The sequence below is a fragment of the Euprymna scolopes genome, chromosome 45 (assembly GCF_053919585.1).
Source record: "Euprymna scolopes isolate OS-2025 chromosome 45, ASM5391958v1, whole genome shotgun sequence".
Taxonomy (NCBI): domain Eukaryota; kingdom Metazoa; phylum Mollusca; class Cephalopoda; order Sepiida; family Sepiolidae; genus Euprymna; species Euprymna scolopes.
The window spans coordinates 67,631,648-67,658,954 of NC_136526.1; the positions used below are offsets into that span (position 1 = coordinate 67,631,648).

Sequence of the window (27,307 nt, forward strand, 5' to 3'; positions counted from 1 at the left end):
ATCAATCAATGAATCTATTTTGCCCTTAACTCATCAGAAGAAATAGCAACAATCAATCCGTCAAAAGGAATTGAAATGTTATTTGACATTATTAAAATCCGAAAATTGGAAGAGAAGCTGCAAATACCTTTATATTTTTTAATTACGCCATTTTGAATATATATATATATTTTTTTTTGGGGGGGGGGCTTGATTGGAAAATTTGGGATTAAATTCAATAAATTAAAATAAAATTAAACTGAAAATAAATTTTCAATCATTTTTTCACCTATATTGTTCCTTCGCTTTTTCTTCACATCAAAATTATTTTTTTTTTTTACCCTATCTCATACTTGGAGTGTTTCTATAGTTTAGAATTGAATTTATAGAAAGGGTTTCACTTGAATTTTATTTGCGCCTTTCTACTGAATTTAACCTTATTAAAAGGACAAAAACATTATAATTTCATAAACATTTACTATCTGTGTTTGCTTGATTTGAAAACTTGGGATTAAATTCAGTAACTTAAAAAATTAGCGACAAATTTATTGTTTGACGAAGAATGCAAAAATTTTAAGTTGAAATTTTTATATTCCTTATCTGACGGACTGCATGATGATGATGATGATGATGATATATATATATATATGAATAAAATAAAGCAAGATATAAACGATGCTTTAGACGTTATGTGAATAAAAAGGAAAAACCTAAAAGAGTAAAAACAAAAATAAAATCAACGTTTCGCCCCTATTTCAGGGGACATCATCAGGATTTCTAGGCGAGTTTTTCTCTCCAGAACAGAAAGAGAACTGAACTTCTCCTCTTTCGCATGTGATATATGACCGTCTTCCTGTACATCCTCGCATAGAAATCCTGATGCTATCCCCTGAAATAGGGACGAAACATTGATTTTATTTTTGTTTTTACTCTTTTAGGTTTTTCCTTTTTATTCACATATATATATATATATAAGAGCAAACAGTTAATAAAACATGTTGAAAAAGAGTTAAAAACATATTTAATCTGAAAAGGAAACACTTGATAAGTGGATAGTCCTTAATCCGTGGAGTTTCGAAGAAATACTTTCCTTCTCATCAGAGGGTAGGAATTAGCAAAATGCGGGATCGGATTTTGCATATAAAAGTATTTGATGAAACAAAAAGTAAGTCAAAGATCTTACTTGATAACAAAAAGTGGAGCAGAGGGAATATGGTGAAGAAAAAGGTGATTTCACGTTAATGGATATATTTATATATATATATATATATATATATATACTCGGGTTTTTTTATTCAAAAGTAATGGACTAATGAATTCAACGAGGTTGTTAGATAGTGCTCAATAAAAAGAGCTGATAATACTTGTTTATTGTTATATAAACATGGTCACATCCTGCTGCTATAAATAGCCACTTGTTTCAATCAAACAACAGATATCATCAGGCAGCGACTTGACTATTCAAAAGTTCAATGAATAATGGATTTTTATTTTAGGTAGGAACTCTTTAAAATTTGGAGTTAAAAAACTTAAAACACAGAACTTTAATTATAAGATGTAAAGAGGGAGGGGGCAATTTAAATAAAGTTAAAATATTATAATGGAGAGAGAGTGATTAAGAAGAGAAAAAAAGAAATAGAGAAAGAAAATAGAGAGAAAAAAAAAAAATATATATATAAGATAAAGGGCTAAATGGTCAGCAGCCATACCATCGACCACATCACTGAATCCACACTTAAAGCATGAATGAATTTAAACAATAAGTTGTTGGAACCTCATGCGTCGAAACTGACAGGAGAGTCCCATATATATATATATATATATATATATATATATAATAAAAATTTTATTTTAGTTTACAAATTGAATACTGTAAACTTAAAGCAGGTATAAATATTAGACAATCACAACTAGATTAAAAACGTTTCCTTTGAGGATATAAAACTCCATGGAATAAGAAATTAAAAAAAAAAAATTGTATTCTTATCGAAAAGTAAATTGTGTTGAATAAATCCAATTTAAAATTAAATTCAAGTCCAACGATCTACACAGGAGGCAGAAAGAAAGTCCCCACTTATAATGCTTTCAAAAACTGCAAATTTAAGCTAAATTTAATGCAAACAAACTATACCTCATTTGATTGGCCTTTTATTCGTCTATAATTTTACCTGTTCATATTTAAATTGACGTGAACACTGGAATATTTCAATTAAAAGTCAAATATGAACAGGTAAAATTATAGAGGAATAAAAGGCAAATCAAATGAGGTATAGGTTGTTTAAACAGTTACATTAAATTTAGCTTTAATTTGCAGTCTTTGAAAAAAATTACAAGTGCAGACTTTCTTTTTGCCGGCACTGTATATTACTTAAAACAATTATTTTAAACTAAAAACATTCACAGTAAAAACTCGTCTTTTTACCACAACTGCAGAGAACATTTTTTTTGGTGTTCCTAACATGAAACAAAATTTCCATAGACAAAGTTTATTTTTAAGAACTTTCTGTGGAATAGATTACCATGCTCTACCTTCCAAACTAAATTAAAAAATGGATATTTATTTAAAAAACAAAACAAATAAACAAGTCCATAGTGTATAAATCAAAGTCAAATCCAAAAATAAGTGGTATTTCTCAAAGGTGAGGCCTCTGTTATAGTAAAGAACCAGGTAATGTCACTAAATTCAGTATTGAGTTAATTGTGAGGAAAAAAAAGATCAGTGTAGACTGAGATTACCATCTTGTAGATGCTTCATTTTTTAATATTTTTGCTAAACTGCACAAGCACTGACACTTCATATCTGCTATGTTAGTTCTTAACTAATGTTTACGCATTTAAATCGTGTTTATTATACATAGCCTGATTTTGAGTTAATATTTATTTTTTTTTTGTAAGCATTTAAATGAGAAAATATTTAAATGCTTACAAAAATAAATAAATATTACCTCAAAAGCAGGCTATGTATAATAATATTCAACACTAAAAACATTTTTCAATTTTCACACAAATTTTTTTCTTGCAATCAACTCAAAATTATTTTTGTTTGTTTGTTTTTGTTTTACGGCATATCAAGTTATTTAATGCCGAATCTAGTGATTTTGAAGAACAATTTTTTAATAGAGTATATCTTTTTTAAGTCGGTTTCTATTTAACCCATAGTTGAGACCCTAACAGGTACTACCACTCCGGGTCAGAGTGGACCTGGGAGCAATGGCAATTAAAGGGTGGCTCCACACTCCCTAAGGCCTGCAAGCTGGGGCCTCACCATCGGATAGAGTTTAAGGTCATATCCAGGACCCGCAATCAACTAGATACTAGATTTAGTGACATTACCGAAAAAACGAGTTTTATTCCAGAAATCAGTATTTTTTTAAATATAAAGTGTTCACTTTTTTTTTTCTTTAATTTAATTTCATGATTTTTTCTACAAACTTTCAAAATCAAATGTGATAATAGGTTTAAAAAGAAAAAAAAACGATGAAAGATTTGGTTCAATTGTACTATAAAGACTGGAAGAATAACTCTCTTATGGCGTTTTCTTTTTTTCCCAAAAAAATTTTGATTTGAAATTTTATTATGTCTTGAAATGAAAGAAAAATGAATTTTGCTTTTTAACGAATTATGAATTCGGAAGCTTAACTCTGCGTTTTAATGGAGGTAACTATTTTACTAAGAATTTTAAGAAAACAATGACATATTTAAAAATGACTTCATTTATTAACAAATATGTAAAATATTGTAATTTTTCTTAAACAAAATTATATCATGTGCGCCAAGCATATTCTTCTAGCATTTCAAAATAACACCGCAGACAGACAACACGTGGATTATTTACTGTTTTTTCTTGACGTTAACATCATGGTGAGGAAAAAAAAAAAATGTATAAAATTCTGAGGATGGAGTCTAACTCCGAAATATTAATTAAAACAAATCTTTATTTTTGTCAATGTCACCTAGAGGGTCAAATGAAATCTCACCATTAGAAAAGATTGCTAATGTCACGTGACGAACATAATTCAAAATGTCTGACAAAATTTTATAAACCTTTTCCAAGTTTTTTGTTAATAATTATTTTTCTACGTTGTCGTTTTTCCTAATTTTTGGATATGCTACTATTTGCAACATTATGATTACGTAAGTACCATTTGTTTTATTTGAAATTTAATATTGTTTTTGTTATCGTAACGTAGAAGAACCAATTATTTTTGTGACATTTTTTTTAAATTATTATTTTTAAAAAAAATTGGGGGGGGGGTGCTTATGCACTTTGGTTACCATACTATTTTTAAATAGTTTTTCAGGTTAAATTCAAGTTTCATAATATCTTTTTTTTATTATTAAATTGTTAGCTGGAAGCGCAGAATATAGCGCTTCTACTCTACTGGGACGAGATTTCAGAAGTCGTAAAACTGAATTTCAAATGAAAACAATGCTATCTATGTATCCCTCGTATTTTTAAGATGATTATTTCAAAAAATTACGAAAATCGATAAGATGGAAAATTATTTATTAAAGAAAATAAAAAAATAGAATCTGCTGAAAACGATCGTAAGACACAGGAGAGTTCAAAAGGTCAAAAAGAGTTCCATTTCGATTTAAACAAAATGGCGGCAATTTTTCACCTGCTAAGACAATTAAAATTGTTTTTTTTTCAATAATTCAGTAATATTCATGTAATTCCAAACTGCATAATTTGGAAGCTGCCATTATAACTTATTAGAATTGACAAAAAAAAAAAAAATCAGTTGAAATCATTGATAGGATTCAAAAGAGAGTCGCCAACCTGATAAGTCCTGAACTGTCATCTAGGCTTCAGCGTCTGTCCCATCAACGAAATGCTGCATCCCTCTGCCTGTTCTACAAGTATTTTAATGGTGGATGCTCTGACGAACTACAAGCACTTGTACCCCCTCGACGTGAATACCCCCGACAAACCCGACAAACAGCTTAATCCCACAGTAGAGATCCCTAGGTGTAAGAAAGCCTTCTACTCCAATAGTTTTTTTTCCCCCAGAACTGCTAGACTTTGGAACTTTCTTCCGGGATTCTGCTTTCTCAACTGTACTGACATGCAGAAATTCAAGTGTAATATGAACAGACTCATCTCTCTTCATAATAACCCTGCAACTTATGTAGCCCTCTACTTCAAAGTGGCACTGTACCTTGTTTGGGGTGAAAATTGGAAAAAAAAAAAAATTTGGTAAAAAAAAAAAAAATTTGGTAAAAGAAAAGAAAAAAAAATTTGGTAAAAGAAAAAAAAATTTGGTAAAAGAAAAGAAAAAAAAATTTGGTAAAAGAAAAAAAAATTTGGTAAAAGAAAAGAAAAAAAAAATTTGGTAAAAGAAAAGAAAAAAAAATTTGGTAAAAGAAAAAAAAATTTGGTAAAAAGAAAAGAAAAAAAAAATTTGGTAAAAGAAAAGAAAAAAAAAATTTGGTAAAAGAAAAGAAAAAAAAAATTTGGTAAAAAAAAAAAAAAATTTGGTAAAAAAAAAGAAAAAAAAAATTTGGTAAAAGAAAAGAAAAAAAAAAATTTGGTAAAAAAAAAAAAAAATTTGGTAAAAAAAAAGAAAAAAAAATTTGGTAAAAGAAAAGTAAAAAAAATTTGGTAAAAAAAAAGAAAAAAAAAATTTGGTAAAAAAAAAAAAAAAATTTGGTAAAAAAAAAGAAAAAAAAAATTTGGTAAAAAAAAAAGAAAAAAAAAATTTGGTAAAAAAAAAGAAAAAAAAATTTGGTAAAAGAAAAGAAAAAAAAATTTGGTAAAAAAAAAAAAAAAATTTGGTAAAAAAAAAGAAAAAAAAATTTGGTAAAAAAAAAAAAAGTGACATAGTTGAGATATTTTAACGGTCCCTATAGTACAATGGAAACAAAATTATTATGACATCTATGGTCATCATTATTGGATATCTTGTTGCTTGTCCAGAACTCCCCCACCTAAAAATAAAAATAATAAAAATCTGTCTTATATATGAACACGTGACAAAAAGAAAATATATTCCAAAAAATCACGTAAATTGATCAAGTAGTTTTATTTTTTCCGAAAGAAAACCATTTTTAAGCGAATTTGGGTGTTTCCAGTTTCATGTTAAGAATGCCTTCCTAAAATCTCGCTTAGGAGTTATCTGCCTTGTTTCTTCCGAATATTTTTCAAGATAACATTGCAAGATTGTCGCTCGTAGTTTCGCCATAAAACGTGAAATACTAACTTAATTCTGTGACAAATAGGTACAATATAAAAGTTTTTCGATAAATTTTTATGATGTGCCCCAGCGTATTATAAACACCCCAACCTCACCATGTTAAGAACGGCTTTCAGAATAAACACCCCTAACCACGAAAACCGTTCTTGGGAGGTGTTTATTTTGAAAGACGTTCTTAACATGGGGTGGTTTGGGGGTGTTTATACTACTTTGGGGAAGGTCGTACAAAAAAATATCAGTTTTTTTTCACTTTTGTTTATCGCTTTGTGCCCATCTGAATAAGCACCCCATTTTAAAGCAAATTTGAGTGTTTCCAATTTCATTGTGTCAAGAACATTTTTCAAGAGTCATGATGCTCGTGTTTAGCTATAAAATGTAAGTTTCTTATTTAAAAATAAAACTACTTGATTAGTTTATGATTTTTGGGGTTTGTATTACTGTACACATAGATTCGAAAAAAGTTGTCAAAAAAAATATAACAAATAAATGTTATCAAAAGCAAGATAAGTTACTTTTCTACTAAACTGGATAATTTGTTAGTGTTTTTATTTAATGTAACATGTTTATTCAGCTTGAAAAACATACAGTGTTTACCGATGTATTGGAAAATTTTAAATGGGGTCGGACTCACTGTTGAACGTGGCAAGTTTGGGAAAATGAGTTAAAAATAAAAAAACTCTACAAAATACTGTTAAAAACCCACCCAATATATGTCAGCCTATGTCACGGTAACATATATTGAGCGAGTTTCTAACAGTATTTTGCATACTTTTTATTTTTAACTCATTTTCCCAAACTTACCGTGTTAAGCAGAAAGTTCGGCGCCTTTTTCGAATCTTGTGTGTATAGTAATACAAACCCGATTTTGGGTGGATGATATTTTCTTTTCTGTTACGGGTATGTATATCTTACAGATTTTTTTTTTTTATTATGTGTGATGGTGATTCTTGAAAAACAGAAATCTATCCTTTTATCCACCCCGATAGAACCAAGCAATGCGGGGAGATATTTTAATCGCCCCTATAATATAATTGAACCGAAATCTTATAACAATGATTGTTGGCAATCTGACCTCCTCCCATATAACCTTTTTGTTTTGTTCAAATCAAGTTCCGTACATCTTTTTTTACGTTCTTTGTCAGCGGATGTTTATGCTTCGCGATGAATGCCCTGGAAAAGTCACTTCTGATTAATGTTTACCAGTTTTAAAATATTCTGTTATTCTGAAAAAACAGCCAAGTTCGTTTGCAAAAAATTCATCGTGAAGCACAAACATCAGTTGACAAAGAATGTAAACAAAGATGGACGGAATTTGATTCTAACGTTTTTTGTTTTTTTCCAACAGACATGGCGAGAAATAAATTAAAAAGTGCTTATGCACGTATTGTAATGCGCTATTTTTTAAAAATAGTATTTTTAAGTTAAATTCAAGTTTTACGATATCTTTTTTTTATTGTTAGGTGAAAGTACAGACTAGTTTCAAAACAGTATCGTCCGCCTCGTGTTCTGAATAGCTTTCTGAATAAAGTACTAGTGCACTTATTGATCCATGCTGAAATAATAACGTTATTATTTAAAAAGCCATTCTTAACATGGGGAGGGTGTTTTTTACCTATTCTATACTTTAACCTTAAAATTGAATTAAAAAAAACCCATATCATAAAACTTTAATTAAACTTGGAAACACGATTTAAAAAATAGAGCGGATCAGTAAGTGCACTAGCACCCTAAATAATAACGTTATTATTTTAACACAGTCAGCATTTTGCATACGTAACCTTTTGTTTATTAAATTGTTAGGTGAAAGTACAGAGTTCACCCTCCCCTCCTCATGTTAAGAATGGCTTTCTAAATAATAACGTTATTATTTGAGCGCGGTACAATAAGTGCACAAGTACAAAATTAAAAATCAAAGTGAAGTGCGTGCATCACTCGAGACCGAGGGTCCAAGTAATGGTTTGCACAAGAACTATAATCACCGGCTGCCAGACAAGCAAGTACCGAATCCAATCAAGAAGGTTGCCATAAAGGACATGGGGTCGTTCCCAGGGACCCGGAAACATGCGCTTCAAGTCGACCTTCTCTTTGCAGTAGGGACACGTCTGCTTTTTGCCCACAATACACCAACCACGGATGCAAAACTCGTGAAAAAAATGACCACACGTCAACTTATAAGTTCTCTCACCGGGAACGGCGGACAATTCCCTGGATTCTTCGTTCGAGTCACTGTCAGACTCTTCTGAATTCTGCGGCATGTACCAGTTTTTGTGGGCGTTGCTAGCAGACAATCGCTTAGTGGAGGTTGGGTGCCCACAGACTGCGCACTGTCGTCGATCCAAGTGGCGATTGGGTAAACCGGACGGCGTGTAGAACCCAACACGTGAGGCCATCGTGTCCGAGCAGACCTCGGCAAAATCGCGGGTCACTACGCCGAAGTAGAGACCATAAAAAAGCACCAAGAGGCCGATGTCCATGGCGACTTGGAACTTGATTAGAAACAAAATATTCAAACCGAATAGGGTAAACATGATAATAAAATAGCCGATCATCCCGAGAGCGTAACTGAGTTTGTAGATAAAAAGAAACCAGGTGTAAACAAGGCGAGGAGTGCCACCTGCTAAGGGTTTCCGGGTGGCCTTGAAAGTGATAAACCCAGTTACAATGGAAAATAGAGTCCAAACGATGATGAACCGGTACCAGTGAAAGTAGATGCTGCATGCACACGGGATGAGACACATCCCCAAGAGGGTAGCCCTTTCGTACGAGCGAAAATATCTCTGTTTCCACTGGACAAGAAGGACTTGCGCTAGAAATAAGGTCGCCAACAGGATTAATAGCATCTCCACATGCATCGTCTCGTGTCCTCTGTGTTTTTCGTGTAGTCGCTGATGCTCTCGTACCCAGTGTTGTTGGTCTGGCGACAGTTTCGACATGTCCATACTCATATTAAAATGTCCGTGAAGGTGACCATGTCCGGCTGGAATCAAATGGGGCGGTCGATTTAGCCGTATCGCAACGGCATGATGATAGCCGCCCCTCCCTTCTCCTCCTGGTATCCTACCAACTGGGAAATTATTTAATGGTCGATTTCGAGCGTCTGTATCGATGGTTTTACTTTCGGCCTGGAGGTTAACGCGTGGGGCAGAAGTAATTACTTCTAGTCCGGCCAAGAGTACGCTGTTGACAGCGGCAGGAGAGAAACCGGCCGTCAAACTGTCAACATGAACAGCCATCTTTGAATGTGGGTAGTTTAGAGTTATCGCCCTTGGATTTCGACGCTCTTTATGGCGTCTGCAAAAGAGATTCGTTTTTTAATATTTTACGCTAACAATCTCTCTCTCTTTCTCTCACTCTCTCTCTCTTTCTCTCTTTCTCTCTCTCTCTCTCTCTCTCTCTTTCTCTCTCTCTTTCTCTCACTCTCTCTCTCTCTCTCTCTCTCTCTCTCTCTCTCTCTCTCTCTCTCAATAGTGTCGCATCATTTTCTTTTGTCCCCGTACGAAGACATCAAAATATGATAGAAGAAGGCTGAATCGTGCGACATTTGACAAAAGATGGATACATGTAGCAAGTCTGTGTGTACGAAAAGGAACCAAATTTGAATACGTGTTCCCCGCCTAGGCGTGAAACGTGCCTAGTCAAGTGTAATCAATTTTCAGCCTCTTCTTAGCTAGCCGAGTGAATTCATCCCTCCCGAACTAGGAAGCCTCCAAGATCCCCACCCACTCCTATCTGCAATTTTTCTTTTCACCCCTCACTCTAAATTTCACCCATCTTGTACCTATTTACAATGCCTCCCCACGGGACAGAGTTAGACACCAGGGTCGTTTTTTAATGTGAAGAAAAGGTACAAAAATAAAAATTGTCTCAGTCGTGAAGGATTTCGCCTCCACCGAAAGAGAACAAGAAAATGAAGTGCAGCATCTGCCGGAACAGATGGTATTTATTTGCTCCCCCACCGAGCAAATTAGGCACAAGGCCGATTTTTAATGTGAGGAGTGAAGGGAGGGGGAAGGGAAAAAAGGGGACCAGCTCCCGAGAGGTGGGAAATGGGAGCTGGTTAAAGGTCAGGCATGTGGGGTTGCCCCCACATCTGGTCTTTGCTAGTCATAGCTTGCAGTATCTGCCGGAACAGATGGTATTTATTTGCTCCCCCACCGAGCAAATTAGGCACAAGGCCGATTTTTAATGTGAGGAGTGAAGGGAGGGGGAAGGGAAAAAGGGGACCAGCTCCCGAGAGGTGGGAAATGGGAGCTGGTTAAAGGTCAGGCATGTGGGGTTGCCCCCACATCTGGTCTTTGCTAGTCATAGCTTGCAGTATCTGCCGGAACAGATGGTATTTATTTGCTCCCCCACCGAGCAAATTAGGCACAAGGCCGATTTTTAATGTGAGGAGTGAAGGGAGGGGGAAGGGAAAAAGGGGACCAGCTCCCGAGAGGTGGGAAATGGGAGCTGGTTAAAGGTCAGGCATGTGGGGTTGCCCCCACATCTGGTCTTTGCTAGTCATAGCTTGCAGCATCTGCCGGAACAGATGGTATTTATTTGCTCCCCCACTGAGCAAATTAGGCACAAGGCCGTTTTTAATGTGAGGTAAAAACCAGCTCCCCTTAAAGTAGGCAAAAAGGGGGCCAGTACCAGTCAATGGAGGGGAAAACCCTCTATACTGGTACCAGTCAATGGAGGGGAAACCCTCTATACTGGGACAATTATTATTTTTGGTAACCAGAGTGTTACCAAAAATAATAATTGTCCCAGTATAGAGGGTTTCCCCTCCATTGACTGGTACAAATTATCTTAAGTGCAGTATCTGCCGGAACAGATGGTATTTATTTGCTCCCCCACTGAGCAAATTAGGCACAAGGCCGTTTTTAAGGTGAGGTAAAAACCAGCTCCCCTAAAAGTAGGCAAAAAGGGGGCACTCTGGTTACCAAAAATAATAATTGTTCCAGTATAGAGGGTTTCCCCTCCATTGACTGGTACAAATTATCTTAAGTGCAGCATCTGCCGGAACAGATGGTGTTTATTTGCTCCCCCACTGAGCAAATTAGGCACAAGGCCGTTTTTAATGTGAGGTAAAAACCAGCTCCCCTAAAAGTAGGCAAAAAGGGGGCACTCTGGTTACCAAAAATAATAATTGTCCCAGTATAGAGGGTTTCCCCTCCATTGACTGGTACAAATTATCCCAAGCGCAGCATCTGCCGGAACAGATACTACACTTTGATCTTGGCCAAAAGATCAATGACTAATGCTCCATCCCTCACCCACAACATTTTCTGTTCTCCATTTTGTCCCATCTAGAGAGCATCCCCACTTAGAGACTGGCCTGCAGGAGTTCAGGTTCCTTTACAAACCGAAGTGGAACAGGCGGTCTATCAATAAGGCGGGGTTGGGAGGGTCCTACTAACCACTTTTGTATTTTTCTCCTCCCCCCCGCCCTCGACACTAATGAATTATTGTATCATCATTATTATCTTTTTTGTTTTTACATGTAAATAAAAAAAAAAATGTTTTAAACAATTCGGTTCTAAGTAGGACGTTCCCCAGTACGAAAGGGTGAATGCGGTATTATGGTGAAAGAAGATACTAGCTAAGAGAAACTTTTGTTTAGTTTCTGGAGTGACAAGGGATGATCAACGACCCCCCCTTTTTTTTTTCTCCTTTTTGAGTTGGCTTTGTGCCTGAGTTTTTTGTTCAGTTGGAACTTATTGTGTAATTTTAGCTTGAATAAAGAATTTAATATCGCAAATTATAATGCTATAAAAATATATATATCTAGAATCCTTATTCAAATTTTGATCAAGATCCATTACATAATTTGGTACGTAGAGCATGGACTTTTAAAAAATTTTTTTTATTTACTCATGTTCACTCCTAACAATGCATATCGCCACTTAGGCATAAAAGGGGCTACTGTTTAGGACCATACCTCGGAAAAATTAACAATATGTTGGTTCACATTACATTTAAATTTCTGCATATCGGTACAGTCAGGGAAAGCGGGGGGGGGGTCTATGGTCATCCTTGTCACTCTACCTTATAATTGTCTAAGCTATTCCTAGCTAGAATTTTCAATCACCTTAATACCACATTCACTCTAAAGTCGTCTTACTTAAAATTCTCAAATCGATTTTTTTTTTAATATCTAAAATTTAACTCTTAAGTGCTTACAGGATGTAGGTCGGGAGGTCACCAATTTATAATCAGATTTATCAATTTTTAGGACCGAGGTTGTGTGTGTCACAATTTTATTGAAATCAAAAGTAGGAGTGTACCCGCAGGACCATTAAAGGTAAATTTAACCAGATCGCCAATTAATAAAAAGGTTTCACCAATCCACATCCTTACATAAAGAAATAAAAATGAAATCCGGAAAATAACGACACTTAAAAAAACAAAATTACAATATTTTAGGCAGTTATAGGTCGATTAGCAGTGAACTTCAGGCGAAGATGGTTAATGTTCTATGTCCAGTAAATAAAAGAGTTTTTTTTTTTTTATAAGGTGGTCACCACTTATCAAGGCCCGGAAGCCACTCAGGGATAAGGGTTATTGTAAGCACAGTACTTAGTGTGGATATTTAAAGTGTCTACTTAAGGGGGCGGGTCATCAGGAATTTGTTTACGTTGGATTTGAAGACATCCAAGTTGTAGTCAGGAGGGAAGCATGTCCAGTAAATAAAAGAGGTGTGTTTTCTTTGTTTCTAACAGTAGTTATCTCTAATCACCGATTTTAAAAGTGTCTGTAGAAATTTGAATGAAAGTATGAAAGTTCTTTTAAAGATGATTAGAGTTTGACATGTACATTTATCCATTTATGACTGCAGGAACCTCAACTAGGTTACAGAAAATTGTTTAGATTACAGAGTATGCGTTTTTTTTTACACGGTGGTCACCACTTATCAAGGCCCGGAAGCCATTCAGGGATAAGGGTTATTGCAAGTACAGTACGTTAGTGTGGAAATTTGATGAAGTGTTTACTTAAGGGGCGGTTCATTAGGAATTTGTTAACGTTGGACTTGAAGAGATCCAAGTTGTAGTCAGTTGGGAAGCAGGCAGACGGAACAGAGTTCCACAGGCGTGCAGTTCTAAGAAAGAAGCTTTGTTCATGGAATCCGCGTTTTGATTTAGGCACAGATAAAGAGTGGGGGAAATTTTTCACAGTGGATTCAGCTAGACGGGTGTTTTTCGTGAAAGATTGGCGAGGGGGGACCAGAGATTGGAGTTCAGACGAGCACCTGCCATGGAAATAACGGTAAAACAAGGATAGGCTCGCAACGTCTCTTCTGTGGGAGAGAGGTTTCAGGGTAGAGAAAAGGGCATCCCCCACTAAGCCACAAAGTCTATTTTGTACTCTGTCAAGGCAGGATAGGCTGTTTTTAGCAGCTCCTGCCCAGATATGGCAGCAGTATTCCATGCCTGGAAAATATTTGGATCGGTGGGATAGCTCTCAGTCAAGAACCTGGTTGACATATAGAAAACATAATCTAAATTATAATATGAACTATTTTTTTTTCAACAATAGCAACCGTTCGAAATCAAGTATTTTTCTGCTTATTGAAACGATTCCCACCAAGTATGAAACTAATGTTGATAAAGACTTTCTACCCTAATGTTTTAGTATACAAAAATCAATGCAATTCATAAATATTTTGCAAACTTTTTGAATATATTACTTTGAAATGGTAGAAAAATGGTGGGATTCTTCTATCGGTCGAGTAGATATCTCACTGCTGATGTAATTCTCTATCTATATAAGAGCCAAATGCATCCAAGGATGGAATATTGTTGCTACATTTGGACAGGAGCTACTTGAAAGGACTTTTCTTGTCTTGATAGAGTTCAAAATAGACTTCGTAGCCTTGTGGGGGATGTCCTTTTCTCTTCCCTGCAACCTCTTTCTCACAGAAGAGATGTTGCGAGTTTGTCTCTGCTTTATCGTTATTTTCATGGCAATTGCTCAGCTGAGCTCCAATCTATGGTCCCCCTCGCCAAACTTTCACAAGAAACCCCTGTCTAGCAGAAAACACTATCAATAATTTCCCCCACTCCTTATCTGTGCCTAAACCTAAACGTAGATTCCATGAGCAAAGCTTCTTTCTTAGAACTGCACGCCTACGGAATTGTCTTCCGTTTTCCTGCTTTCCAGCTGACTACGATATGATTGTCTTCAAGTCTAACGTAAACAAGTTTTTGATGAGCCGTTCCACTTGTTAACAAATTTACTGAATTTCCATTACTAACGATTACTATATTGTACAATTTCTACTGTACACTCTTTAACCCTTATCCTCGAGTGGCCTCTTGGCCTTGATGAGTGGTGATGCCTATGTAAAAAAAAAAAAAAAAGAAATAGACTATTCGAACACCCGATTGATTTTAAGAGATTACTTGCATCACTGTATTAACATGTAAATAAACAACATTTATTACGAATATTAGTTCAAATTGTTCCAAATAAAGATGAAAAACAACAACTAATAAAGATGAGAAAATAAAATAAAAATAAATTAATATATATAATGCTCATCTCAAAAATGAATTTCAATTAAGGAATAATATATATTACGAATATTAGTTTAAATTGTCCCAACATAAGTGTTTTCTTGTGTGGAATGTTTATAATGAAGGGTTAGGGAAATGAGGATTTTGTGAAAATATCACGAAGCTTGAAATTACTAATTTTTCATGATAAGAGTGCCATAAGAGTGAGAAGAACAGACCATAAATCATATAAGTGAATACATGGGGGGAGGGGCTGTATCAAAATAAAATTGTTTAAAGGAAAATTTAAGTCCTCACTCCATGGTAAGAACTGCTAGACTTTGGAATTCCCTTCAGGGTTCCTACTTCCCCAACTGTACTGACATGCAGAAGTTCAAGTAATGTGAACAGACGTCTTGCTGCTCAACTCCCTACATAATATCCCTGCAACTTATGTCCCTGATAGTACCTATTTACTATGCCTCCCCACGGGACAGAGTTAGACACCAGGGTCGTTTTTTAACGTGGAGAAAAGGTACAAAACTAAAAATTGTCTCAGTCGTGAAGGATTTCTCCTCCAACGAAAGAGAACAAGAAATAGAAGTGCAGCATCTGAAGAACAGATACTACACTTTGATCTTATGTCCCTGATAGTAGCCCTCTACATTAAAGTGGCACGTTGCCTTGTTTGGGGTGAAAATGTAAAATAAATAAATAAATAAAAATTAGAAACTAAAAATATCTAGTGACAGAAAAAAAGGAAAATATTGGTCCGTAAAAAAAATGGGAGATATGGTTTATTACGAGCAAAACCCTAGATTTTAATCTAAGAGGACACTCTGAATAAAAATGAATATTAAGACATTGTACAATCCGAAAGACCTACATCAATGACCTCCCTAAACACATACTTAAATCATTCGTTGACATCTATGCTGATGACACGACCATCTACGGCAACACATCAAAGGCAGTAAATGACAAAGTTCTCTCTGATTCTCTCTCCTCTGATCTCGAGCGCGTGGTTCAGTGGGGGAAGATGTGACTGGTTACCTTTAATGCATCCAAAACCAAACTCCTATCCTTACATCATCAACGCTCTGATCCCCATCTGGCATCAATTGTGATGTATGGCTCTCGTCTGGGTGAGGCCCCGTGTTTTGACAAGCTTCTGGGTTTGACCTTTACTCCTGATCTGAAATGGAACATGTACATCAAATCTGTTGCCAAGGTCGCTGGAAAGATGGTGGGATCCTTCTACCGCTCCAGAAGATATCTCACTACTGATGCAATTCTCTATCTATATAAAAGCCAAGTACGTCCAAGGATAGAATACTGTTGCCATATCTGGGCAGGAGCTGCTAAAAACAGCCTATCCTGCCTTGACAGAGTACAAAATAGACTTTGTGGCTTAGTGGGGGATGCCCTTTTCTCTACCCTGAAACCTCTCTCCCACAGAAGAGACGTTGCGAGCCTATCCTTGTTTTATCGTTATTTTCATGGCAGGTGCTCGTCTGAACTCCAATCTCTGGTCCCCCCTCGCCAATCTTTCACAAAAAACACCCGTCTAGCTGAATCCACTGTGAAAAATTTCCCCCACTCTATATCTGTGCCTAAATCAAAATGCGGATTCCATGAACAAAGCTTCTTTCTTGGAACTGCACGCCTGTGGAACTCTGTTCCGTCTGCCTGCTTCCCACCGGACTACAACTTGGATGTGTTCAAGTCCAATGTTAACAAATTCCTAATGAACCGCCCCCTTAAGTAAACACTTCATCAAATCTCCACACTAACGTAATCTACTTGCAATAACCCTTATCCCTGAGTGGCTTCCGGGCCTTGATAAGTGGTGATCACTGTGTAAAAAAAAAAAAAAAAAAAAAAAAAAAAAGAAGGAATCCTCCTTAAAGAAAAACAAAATACTAAGTTAAAAATGAATGGAGGATTTTTCAAGGGGGGGAAACTCAATTATTAGAGCTCTTCAAAAAAGGAGGTAAAAACACAGGAACACCGGTGTCGAAACCAACAAACAATATCTTATTATCAAAATGGGCAAAAAACAACACCAGAAAGATAAATTGTGAGTAATTTTCCACCGATTTCGTTTCTGTAGAAATAATTTTGCTTTTTTTCTCTCCTTTATGAAATAATTGTGCAAAGATTGTGGAGATTTCTAGTGTGTATGCAATCGTTTTGCTTCCTAGGAGGTCGGAGCCGTCGATGGCAATGTTTACATCGTTTGGAAAGTACCGAATCTTTTTCGAAAATTTTGAAAAAAAAAAAAAAAAAAACGGTACTTGTACAGTTTAATCAAGACATTAAAAAATGGGCGCTAGTGCAGTGCAGTGCACTTACTGATCCGCGCTATTTTTTTAAAAGTTTAATTAAAGTTTTATGATATGTTTTTTTTTTATTCAATTGTAAGGTTAAAGTATAGAATAGTTACAAAACACACGCCCCTCCCCATGTTAAGAATAGCTTTTTAAATAATAACGTTATTATTTCAGCACGGATCAATAAGTGCACTAATACCAAAAAATGAAAATATCGAAAAAAATTTTAATTGTACGTATCCGTTATGGAATGAAGTTCTCCGAAAAAAAAATTCCACTTAATTTGATCAAGTAGTTTCCGTTTTACAGCGAAAAGCAATTTTTTATGATACCGAGCAAAAGGTTTGATTTTTAGGAAGAAAAGCTAGTTATTAAAGATGGGGAGGGAGTGTCGTCGCTTTAACTGAGTTATCTCCCCGTGGCGTTTCTAAAATTCAAACAAAGATTTAAAAAAAATCCAAGATGTTTGCCTTCAACACGCTGTCATAAAAACGCGTTTTTCCGCTGTAAAAAAAATACTCGATCAAATTAAGTGAATTTTTTTAGATCTTCAGTTCAAAACGGATACGTACAATATAACCTTTTTTTTTTTTTTCGATATTTTCATTTTTTAATGTCTTGCTTAAACTGTACATGTACAAAAAAAAAAAACATAAATAAATAAAAATATCGGTAAAATTCGAGGCTTTTAAGATTTATATGTACTTCTTTGTAATTAGTAAGTTTTGAAATAAATAAATTGTACAGACCAACCTGATGAAACGTTCGGTAAAATACGGTAACGAATTTCGACAACATTCAAAAGATAAACATATAAAGTTCCTGTTTGCTTTGCCTCTCTAAAACAAAACAAAAACACACACACACACACACACACACAAAAGAAAACAAGAACAAAAGAGAAACGTTGTTTTTTAGAGAATTTTAACCTAACCAAATCGAGTTTTGCCGGACGTACAACATAGATTAGTGTCCCTACTTACCTACCTCCCCATGAGAGCAGAGGTAGACACAAGGTCGGGTTTTAATATGGAGAAAAAGGGGCACTCTGGATAGGAACAAAAATATCAATTGTTTCAGTCATGAAGGATTTCTTCTCCACTGACTGAGGAGAGAAAAGGTGAAGTGTAGCATCATAACAGATACTACACTTTGGTTATTGTTATTAAAAAACAGAAATGCCAGGCATCTCTCTTTTTTAATAACAATAACCTAAGTATCTGTTAGGTATCTCAGAAAAATGAAAATACCAAGGCTGTTTTCCTTCTTCAACACGCTAAGGCCAATAAGCATCTCCTGTCTTTGCAGTAATCAGCTTTTGCTCTTGTTAGCTCCTTACATCAAGTGGCTTCATGTCTTGTCTCGGGCGGTTTCAATAAAAAATCCCCCCTCCTCCACCCCCCACCCCCCAAAACGGTATTTTTTATGAGAATACCCAGCGTAGTATAAACACCCCCAACCTCCCCATGTTAAGACCGGCTTTTGGAGTAAACATCCCTAACCTTGAAAGCTGTTCTTAACATGGGGAGATTGGGGGTGTTTATACTATGCTGGGTACTCTAGTAAAAAAAATACCAAAAAGACATGTTCAGTTTAGGTGACAAAAAGTTTTTCGGAAATGTGGAATCTGGTTCTTAGAACACAAAAATAAAGAAAAATCGTAGTGATGTACTCATGACGAAAATATCACATTCCAAAAATACTGTAAATTGATAAAGTACTTTTATATTTATAAAGAAAATCAAATGTTATGAGTAACCAAAAGGTGACTGTCTCACGTCACCATTTTGAAAACAATCTGAAGAAATAATGGGAAATAATTCAGTGAGAATTCAAACTTGTGAGATTTTTATTGTAATGCCTATGAATTCTCATTAATTGCTTAAAAATTATTTTTTTTTTTTAATAAAAATAAAATTACATGATTAAGTTACGTGAATATGATTTTTTTTTCATCATGTCACCAAACAGATTTTTCTGATTTTTTGTTTTAATATAGGGGAACTCTATACAAGCATCCCAAAATTTGTATTACGAGAAAGATCATGACATGCTGAACTTTGGGGTTTAAATCAATTTAATATTACCGATGCCTCCGTTCAGTCTCGAAAGACAAAGGATACTCCCTATATGGACAGCTACATGTGTAATTGAGAGGCAAGGGTTGCACAATCTCCAACCACACCTCTTCTGAATCGGCACTGTTTGAGTCCAGTGGCAAGGAGAAGACCAGGACGACTGGAAACAATGCCGAGATAAGCGGAGAGCACATACAGCACCTGGGAGTCCCAATTGGTCACCCATTTAGTACTGACCAGGTTTAACGTTGCTTAACTTCAGTGATCCAGTGGGAACCGGTGTGTCAATGTGATTATGCCGTACAATTTAGTATTAGTTATGTATGAATAGGAAAAAAAACCCTTTTAAATTAGTACATCAGCTTATTTCCAATATGGCGGCATATGATCGATAACAAGTGGGATAAAAACAAGATGCCACAAAAGCTTTTGAACCCGACAAAACCGACTTTGTTTGACTTGGCTGTTTAAGTAAACAACCAGGGGAATGCCGGAGCACTTATGCAATGAAAAAACAGACGACAAGTTGAACACCAAAACTGTCTTTCCCATAATTTTGAACGAACCCCTTTCAGGCGCTCTTTGAGAACTTGTCGTTGGTCTGAGGGAGATAACTCCATTTTACTAAGGGATTCGTTCATTTTTTTTCGTACAAGACTCTAAAACCAATGCAACTTTGGAGAATTGTAAAAAACAAAGATGTGACTGCTTTTAAAAAAACAAAAAAAAATTAAAACATTACAAAAGGAAAGGAATTTTTATGAAAACATGTCATGGGTTTGGAAAGAAACTACTCGAATCAGAAGCTGTATTACAATGAGGTATTAAAACAGCAAATTGATGAAGACCACTAGACCAACGAGTCAAACAAGCTGGAACAAAGGAAGCAGGGAATACATCAGACAATTCTGAAGAACACATGGCATAATAATATTTACAGGAAAGACTGAGACTAGCAGCATCACGTCTGTGAGAAAGAGGTTGCATTGAAGAGGAAAGTGTTGGGATAATCAAATTACAGATATGTTTCTGCAATTTATCGAGACCTTTCAAATGGAACAGAGATTCACCAGCCTAAATATGATAACAGTATTCCAAAGATGGTCTGATAGTAGATTTGTAGAGATAGAGAATAGCACTGGATGTGAGAAAATGTTTAGAGCGATGCTGAAGTTCTCTTGCGATAATACTAAGCTCTAATCTTTGGTTCTCCCCTATAGGACATTCACAGCAAGAACTCATCTTCTACCTGTTTCTCCATATGCCTAATATAAAATGAAATTAATTTTGGAACTCTCCCTCAAAACTACTAAATTTTAAAAAATGGAGATGAAGTTAAACGAAACCTCTTTTTTTTCTTCCTCCCTGTTTTCATGTTCGCAGGTATCTCACCCACACAGAATGGAAGACAGAGTTTGGAGGTTACAAAGAAAAACAGGATCTGTCCAGATTCCGCAGGTTACCATTTTTTTGCTGCAGGTGAGTACTTTGATGCGGTTGTTTCTTTTGCGTCACACTTTCATCTGTAGGGGAAGTAGACGCCTATTAATTAGGGAAATGAGGGAACTTGGTATGAAAAAGAGTTTGTCGTCCATTACAGGTATGGTTAGAAGAATATCAGAAAAGCCGTAATATGTGGAGACATTGAAAAATTGGGTAAGATTGACCATATATGGAGTGAAAAGAGAAATCATCTACCCTTATGAGACAAAGTAAAAATTATAGACAGAAGAACGGTTAAGAGTAAGATGACTCAAAGAAGCAACACATATGATGGATGACAAGCAATTATTAAGCAACACATATGATGAATGACGAGCAATTATTAAGCAACACATATGATGGATGACGAGCAATTATTAAGCAACACATATGATGGATGAGGAGCGATTATTAAGCAACACATATGATGGATGACGAGCAATTATTAAGCAACACATATGATGGATGATGAGCAATTATTAAGCAACACATATGATGGATGACGATCAATTATTAAACAACACATATGATGGATGACGAGCAATTATTAAGCAACACATATGATGGATGACGAGCAATTATTAAGCAACACATATGATGAATGATGAGCAATTATTAAGCAACACATATGATGGATGACGAGCAATTATTAAGCAACACATATGATGGATGAGGAGCGATTATTAAGCAACACATATGATGGATGACGAGCAATTATTAAGCAACACATATGATGGATGATGAGCAATTATTAAGCAACACATATGATGGATGACGAGCAATTATTAAGCAACACATATGATGAATGATGAGCAATTATTAAGCAACACATATGATGGATGACAAGCAATTATTAGCAACACATATGATGGATGACAAGCAATTATTAAGCAACACATATGATGGATGATGAGCAATTATTAAGCAACACATATGATGAATGATGAGCAATTATTAAGCAACACATATGATGAATGATGAGCAATTATTAAGCAACACATATGATGGATGAGGAGCAATTATTAAGCAACACATATGATGGATGACGAGCAATTATTAAGCAACACATATGATGGATGATGAGCAATTATTAAGCAACACATATGATGGATGATGAGCAATTATTAAGCAACACATATGATGGATGACGAGCAATTATTAAGCAACACATATGATGGATGAGGAGCAATTATTAAGCAACACATATGATGAATGACGAGCAATTATTAAGCAACACATATGATGGATGACGAGCAATTATTAAGCAACACATATGATGAATGACGAGCAATTATTAAGCAACACATATGATGGATGACAAGCAATTATTAGCAACACATATGATGGATGACAAGCAATTATTAAGCAACACATATGATGGATGATGAGCAATTATTAAGCAACACATATGATGGATGACGAGCAATTATTAAGCAACACATATGATGGATGAGGAGCAATTATTAAGCAACACATATGATGGATGAGGAGCAATTATTGAACAACACATATGATGGATGACAAGCAATTATTAAGCAACACATATGATGGATGATGAGCAATTATTAAGCAACACATATGATGGATGACGAGCAATTATTAAGCAACACATATGATGGATGAGGAGCAATTATTAAGCAACACATATGATGAATGACGAGCAATTATTAAGCAACACATATGATGGATGAGGAGCAATTATTAAGCAACACATATGATGAATGATGAGCAATTATTAAGCAACACATATGATGGATGACAGGCAATTATTAAGCAACACATATGATGGATGACAAGCAATTATTAAGCAACACATATGATGGATGACGAGCAATTATTAAGCAACACATATGATGGATGACGAGCAATTATTAAGCAACACATATGATGAATGACGAGCAATTATTAAGCAACACATATGATGGATGACAAGCAATTATTAGCAACACATATGATGGATGACAAGCAATTATTAAGCAACACATATGATGGATGACGAGCAATTATTAAGCAACACATATGATGGATGACGAGCAATTATTAAGCAACACATATGGTGGATGACAAGCAATTATTAAGCAACACATATGATGGATGACAAGCAATTATTAAGCAACACATATGATGGATGACAAGCAATTATTAAGCAACACATATGATGGATGACGAGCAATTATTAAGCAACACATATGATGGATGACGAGCAATTATTAAGCAAAACATATGGTGGATGACGAGCAATTATTAAGCAGCACATATGATGGATGACAAGCAATTATTAAGCAACACATATGATGGATGACGAGCAATTATTAAGCAACACATATGGTGGATGACAAGCAATTATTAAGCAACACATATGATGGATGACAAGCAATTATTAAGCAACACATATGATGAATGACGAGCAATTATTAAGCAACACATATGATGGATGACGAGCAATTATTAAGCAACACATATGGTGGATGACGAGCAATTATTAAGCAACACATATGATGGATGACAAGCAATTATTAAGCAACACATATGATGGATGACAAGCAATTATTAAGCAACACATATGATGGATGACAAGCAATTATTAAGCAACACATATGATGGATGACAAGCAATTATTAAGCAACACATATGATGGATGACGAGCAATTATTAAGCAACACATATGATGAATGACGAGCAATTATTAAGCAACACATATGATGGATGACAAGCAATTATTAAGCAACACATATGATGGATGACAAGCAATTATTAAGCAACACATATGATGAATGACGAGCAATTATTAAGCAACACATATGATGGATGGCGAGCAATTATTAAGCAACACATATGATGGATGACAAGCAATTATTAAGCAACACATATGATGAATGACGAGCAATTATAAAGCAACACATATGATGGATGACGAGCAATTATAAAGCAACACATATGATGGATGACAAGCAATTATTAAGCAACACATATGATGGATGACAAGCAATTATTAAGCAACACATATGATGAATGACGAGCAATTATAAAGCAACACATATGATGGATGACAAGCAATTATTAGCAACACATATGATGGATGACGAGCAATTATTAAGCAACACATATGATGGATGACAAGCAATTATTAAGCAGACCTAGTATAGAATTTAACACAATACAAGAACTGTTAATCTATATATATAAAAGCGAAAATGTGTGTATGTCAGAGGCGACGGATTTTCACGAGTTTGGTATCATTTTGAAGCTCGACATCTTGGACGACAAATATCAAAAAATCGACCAAAAACATTAATTCCTTCATCCTAAACTGGACCTTTTTCTACAAGGAGGAGTGCCGAAAAAATTGTTCCTTCATTTTGTCTTCTGCTACTACGACAATGACATCATGTTTGACCTAGAAAACATTGATGTTAGTTTAAACCACCTGCAAGTGTTTTTAAGGGTTTATTTTATCTGTTCTCAATTGTATATCTCTTTGACGTAGGGGTAACATGTCGTTTTTTTTTCGGCCTTAGCCTCGATGCTTTGGGTTCGAGCCTACCTTCCTACCTAAACTTTTTTTCCTATTTTACACGTTTTTTTTCCCTTTCTTTTTATGTTTGGTCGCTGTTTTGCTTTGTTTTGGTTTTTCCAATTTTTTTTAACATCGTGTTTTTTTTTTATAATATTAAAACAGGGTCATCCTCTCCTACATACACACCTCCAAACACCAATAGCAACCAATTTTTTTCCTAAAAACTGATTAAAAAGCTTGCTGCATGCCTGTATGTAAAATTTCAAATGTTTAGACCCAAAATTAGCTGAATAGTTTGCAAGTGACCACAAAGGTAAAATCTTGTGAACTTTGACTCCTTAGCAGTAAAATTTTTGGCCAAAAACCGATTAAAAAGCTTGCCTTATGTCTGAATACGTTTTATGTAAAATTTCAAATGTTTAGACCAAAAATTGGCTGAGTAATTTGGTAGAGACTGCAGAGATAAAAATTTTTTAAAACTTTGACCCCAATTTTGACTCCTTAACATTTATTGTTTTGGGCTCAAATCAAATTAAAAAGTTTGATCCATGTTCAAGTAACCTACATCTAAAATTTCAAGTGTTTAAACTCAAAATTGGCGAAGGAGTTTGGTAGAGTTCTCAAAGGTCAAATCGTTGAACTTTGACCCATTGACAGCCAAATTTCTGGCTGAAAACCAATTCAAAGATTTTCCCAAATCTCAATACCTCTTATGTCAAATCCTGAGTCTGTAGACTAAAAATTGACAGAGTAGTTTGGTAGGAAAATGTACAGACACACACAGACACCATTTCACTTTTATAGATTGTTTACTCACTTGAAGTTTTCCCACAAGTCATAATCAGTGATTGATCACTGACAATAGCAAGTGGTGTCTGTCTCTTTTGATTACTGTTGCAAATTATTATGGATTATCACACCAGCTGTTTACCATTGATTTCTGACTGGCAATAACTGTCGGTTTTCTCTGGAATCCAAGCAACAAAAAACCATTTCAAGATTCCAATACTAGTGGAGGTTTGGACAGTGCTCTCTCCCTCTCTCCATGATCTAAAAAAAGTAAACAAAATCGAAAGAAACTGAGACATGTACATATGAATATTGTGTTTTTTCTAAACGGTTCACTTCTTGTAAGTAAAAATAAAAATACTCAAGCTGAAGTCGAAACCAAAATCTAAAGACAGTGAATCAAGTATGATAACCATTAGGCCAGCTTGCCACGGTCTTTAAAAAGTGTTTTCAAACCTATTTATTCTTAACATAAGGAAATTGTCATGTGAACGATTCACACGTGCATTTGTGAAACAGTTGACAAACAGATAAAAATCCGATGACCCCAAGCACCATTTTTCAATTTTTACCCCTTAGCAGCCTCGCCTTTTTTATTTTGAATGAAAACCTATTAAAAAGGTTTCCACATGTCTGAATATCCTATATACCAAATTTCAAGTCTGTTGATCAAAAATTTGTAATGGTGAATACTCTGACGAACTATAAGCACTTGTACCCCCTCAACGTGAATACCCCCGACAAACCCAACTAGCAGCTAAATCCCACGCCTTCACAGAGATCCCTAAGTGCAAGAAAGCATTCTACTTCAATAGTTTCTTCTTCAGAATTGCTAAACTTTGGACTCAGTTTCGGGATTCTGCTTTCTCAACTGTACTGACATGCAGAAGTTCTAGTGTAACGTGAACAGACATTTTGCTGCTCTTATCCGTTCATAATACCCTTGCAACTTATGTCCCCGATAGTAGCCCCCTTCTTCAAAGTTAAAAAGGTTTCCACATGTCTGAATATCCTATATACCAAATTCAAAGTGGTACTGTGCCTTGTTTGGGGGTGAAAGTTGAATAATAAAAAAAGAAAAAAAAGATATGGCTTGGGAATTGTCCTCGCACGCATGCACACACACACACACACACACACACACACACACACACACACACACACACACACACACATTCTCACTTTTATGGATATATATAGATATAGATATATATATATATTCTCACTTGTTACGAAAAAAACTTTGAGAACGAATTCTATTGTAACATAAAAGACACTATTCTGTCCATTGGATAAAAGATGTGAATTTTCGAACACTCTCCTTCGTCTTTCAAGTTAATTACTGAATTTCTTGCTCTTTCTATTCACAGTTTGTCGCTCCAACCATTCGAGCATCCATATTCAACAAAAGAAGGAATCGTATTCGATCTCATGTAAGTGAAATATTTTCTTCTGTTTCTTTATTTCCTGTCAGTTTTTAATGTATTCATGCTGTTTGGGTTTACATTTTATATGTGCCCCCCCCCACCATTGCCAAACTTTCACAAAAAAACACTCAGCTAGCTACAACCACTATCAACACCCCCCTCTCCCACTCTCTATCTGTGCCTAAATCTAAATGCAGATTCCATGAACAAAGCTTCTTTTCCAGAACTACCCGTCTATGGAACACTGTTCCACTTTCTAGTTGAATACAACATGGTAGCTTTCAAGTCCAATGTAAACAAGTTTTTGCTTTGTTGAGCCGTCTTGATAAATAATCAAATTCTACCCAATTTACACCATTAATGATTGTGGTGAATAAATAAACAAAAAATTTCTCATATTCCACTGTATTGTATCTTAGCTGTGTGGCAAATTATTTTGAAACAAGTTATATTGAAATAAATAAAAAAAAATGACGTGAACAGCCTCGACAAACCCGACAGGCTGCAAAATCCCACCCCCACACTGTAGAGGTCCTTAGATGTAAAAGATCTTTCTACTCCAGTAGTTTCTTCCCCAGAACCGCTAGACTTTGGAATTCCATTCCAGGTCCCTGCTTCCCCAACTGTACTGACGTGCAGAAGTTCAAGTGCAACGTGAACCGACATCTTGCTGCCCAAATCCTTACATAGTACCCCAGTAGTTGTTGCCCCTGATAGTAGCCCTCTACACCAAAGTGGCAATGTGCCTTATTTGGGGTGAAAATGTAATAATAAAAAAAAAAAGACATCTTGCTGCTCAACTCCCTACATAGTATCCCTGCAACTTATGTCCCTGATAGTAGCCGCTTACATCAAAGTGGTACTGTGCCTTATTTTGGGTAAAAATGTAAAATAAATATATATATATATATATATAACTACTTCATTTACTCACACAAATTTAATATACGAAAGTATAGATTTATGCGTAAACTTTAAGTATTTACTTCAAAAGTGCTCAATATGTAGGTAGAGCTAGTTAGTAATTT

The 27,307-nt window shown here is 35.3% G+C and overlaps 1 protein-coding gene and 1 pseudogene across 2 annotated transcripts in view; one reads left to right on the forward strand and one right to left on the reverse strand.

Moving 5' to 3' along the window:
• Positions 1–6,718: 6,718 nt before the first annotated feature.
• LOC145269096 (E3 ubiquitin ligase Rnf121 pseudogene) lies at positions 6,719–9,445 on the reverse strand (annotated as a pseudogene). Its single transcript, XR_013864953.1, has one exon. The product of XR_013864953.1 is annotated as an E3 ubiquitin ligase Rnf121 pseudogene (transcript).
• Positions 9,446–16,579: 7,134 nt separating this feature from the next.
• The window catches only part of LOC145269872 (RING-type E3 ubiquitin-protein ligase PPIL2-like), an 89,023-nt gene continuing 78,295 nt past the window's right edge, over positions 16,580–27,307 (forward strand). Inside the window, exons 1-3 of the mRNA XM_080125616.1 lie at positions 16,580–16,733; positions 20,448–20,543; positions 26,223–26,285. Coding sequence (XP_079981742.1) covers positions 16,702–16,733; positions 20,448–20,543; positions 26,223–26,285 — 191 coding nt within the window. The 5' untranslated portion in view covers positions 16,580–16,701. The remainder of the gene's footprint in view (positions 16,734–20,447; positions 20,544–26,222; positions 26,286–27,307) is intronic.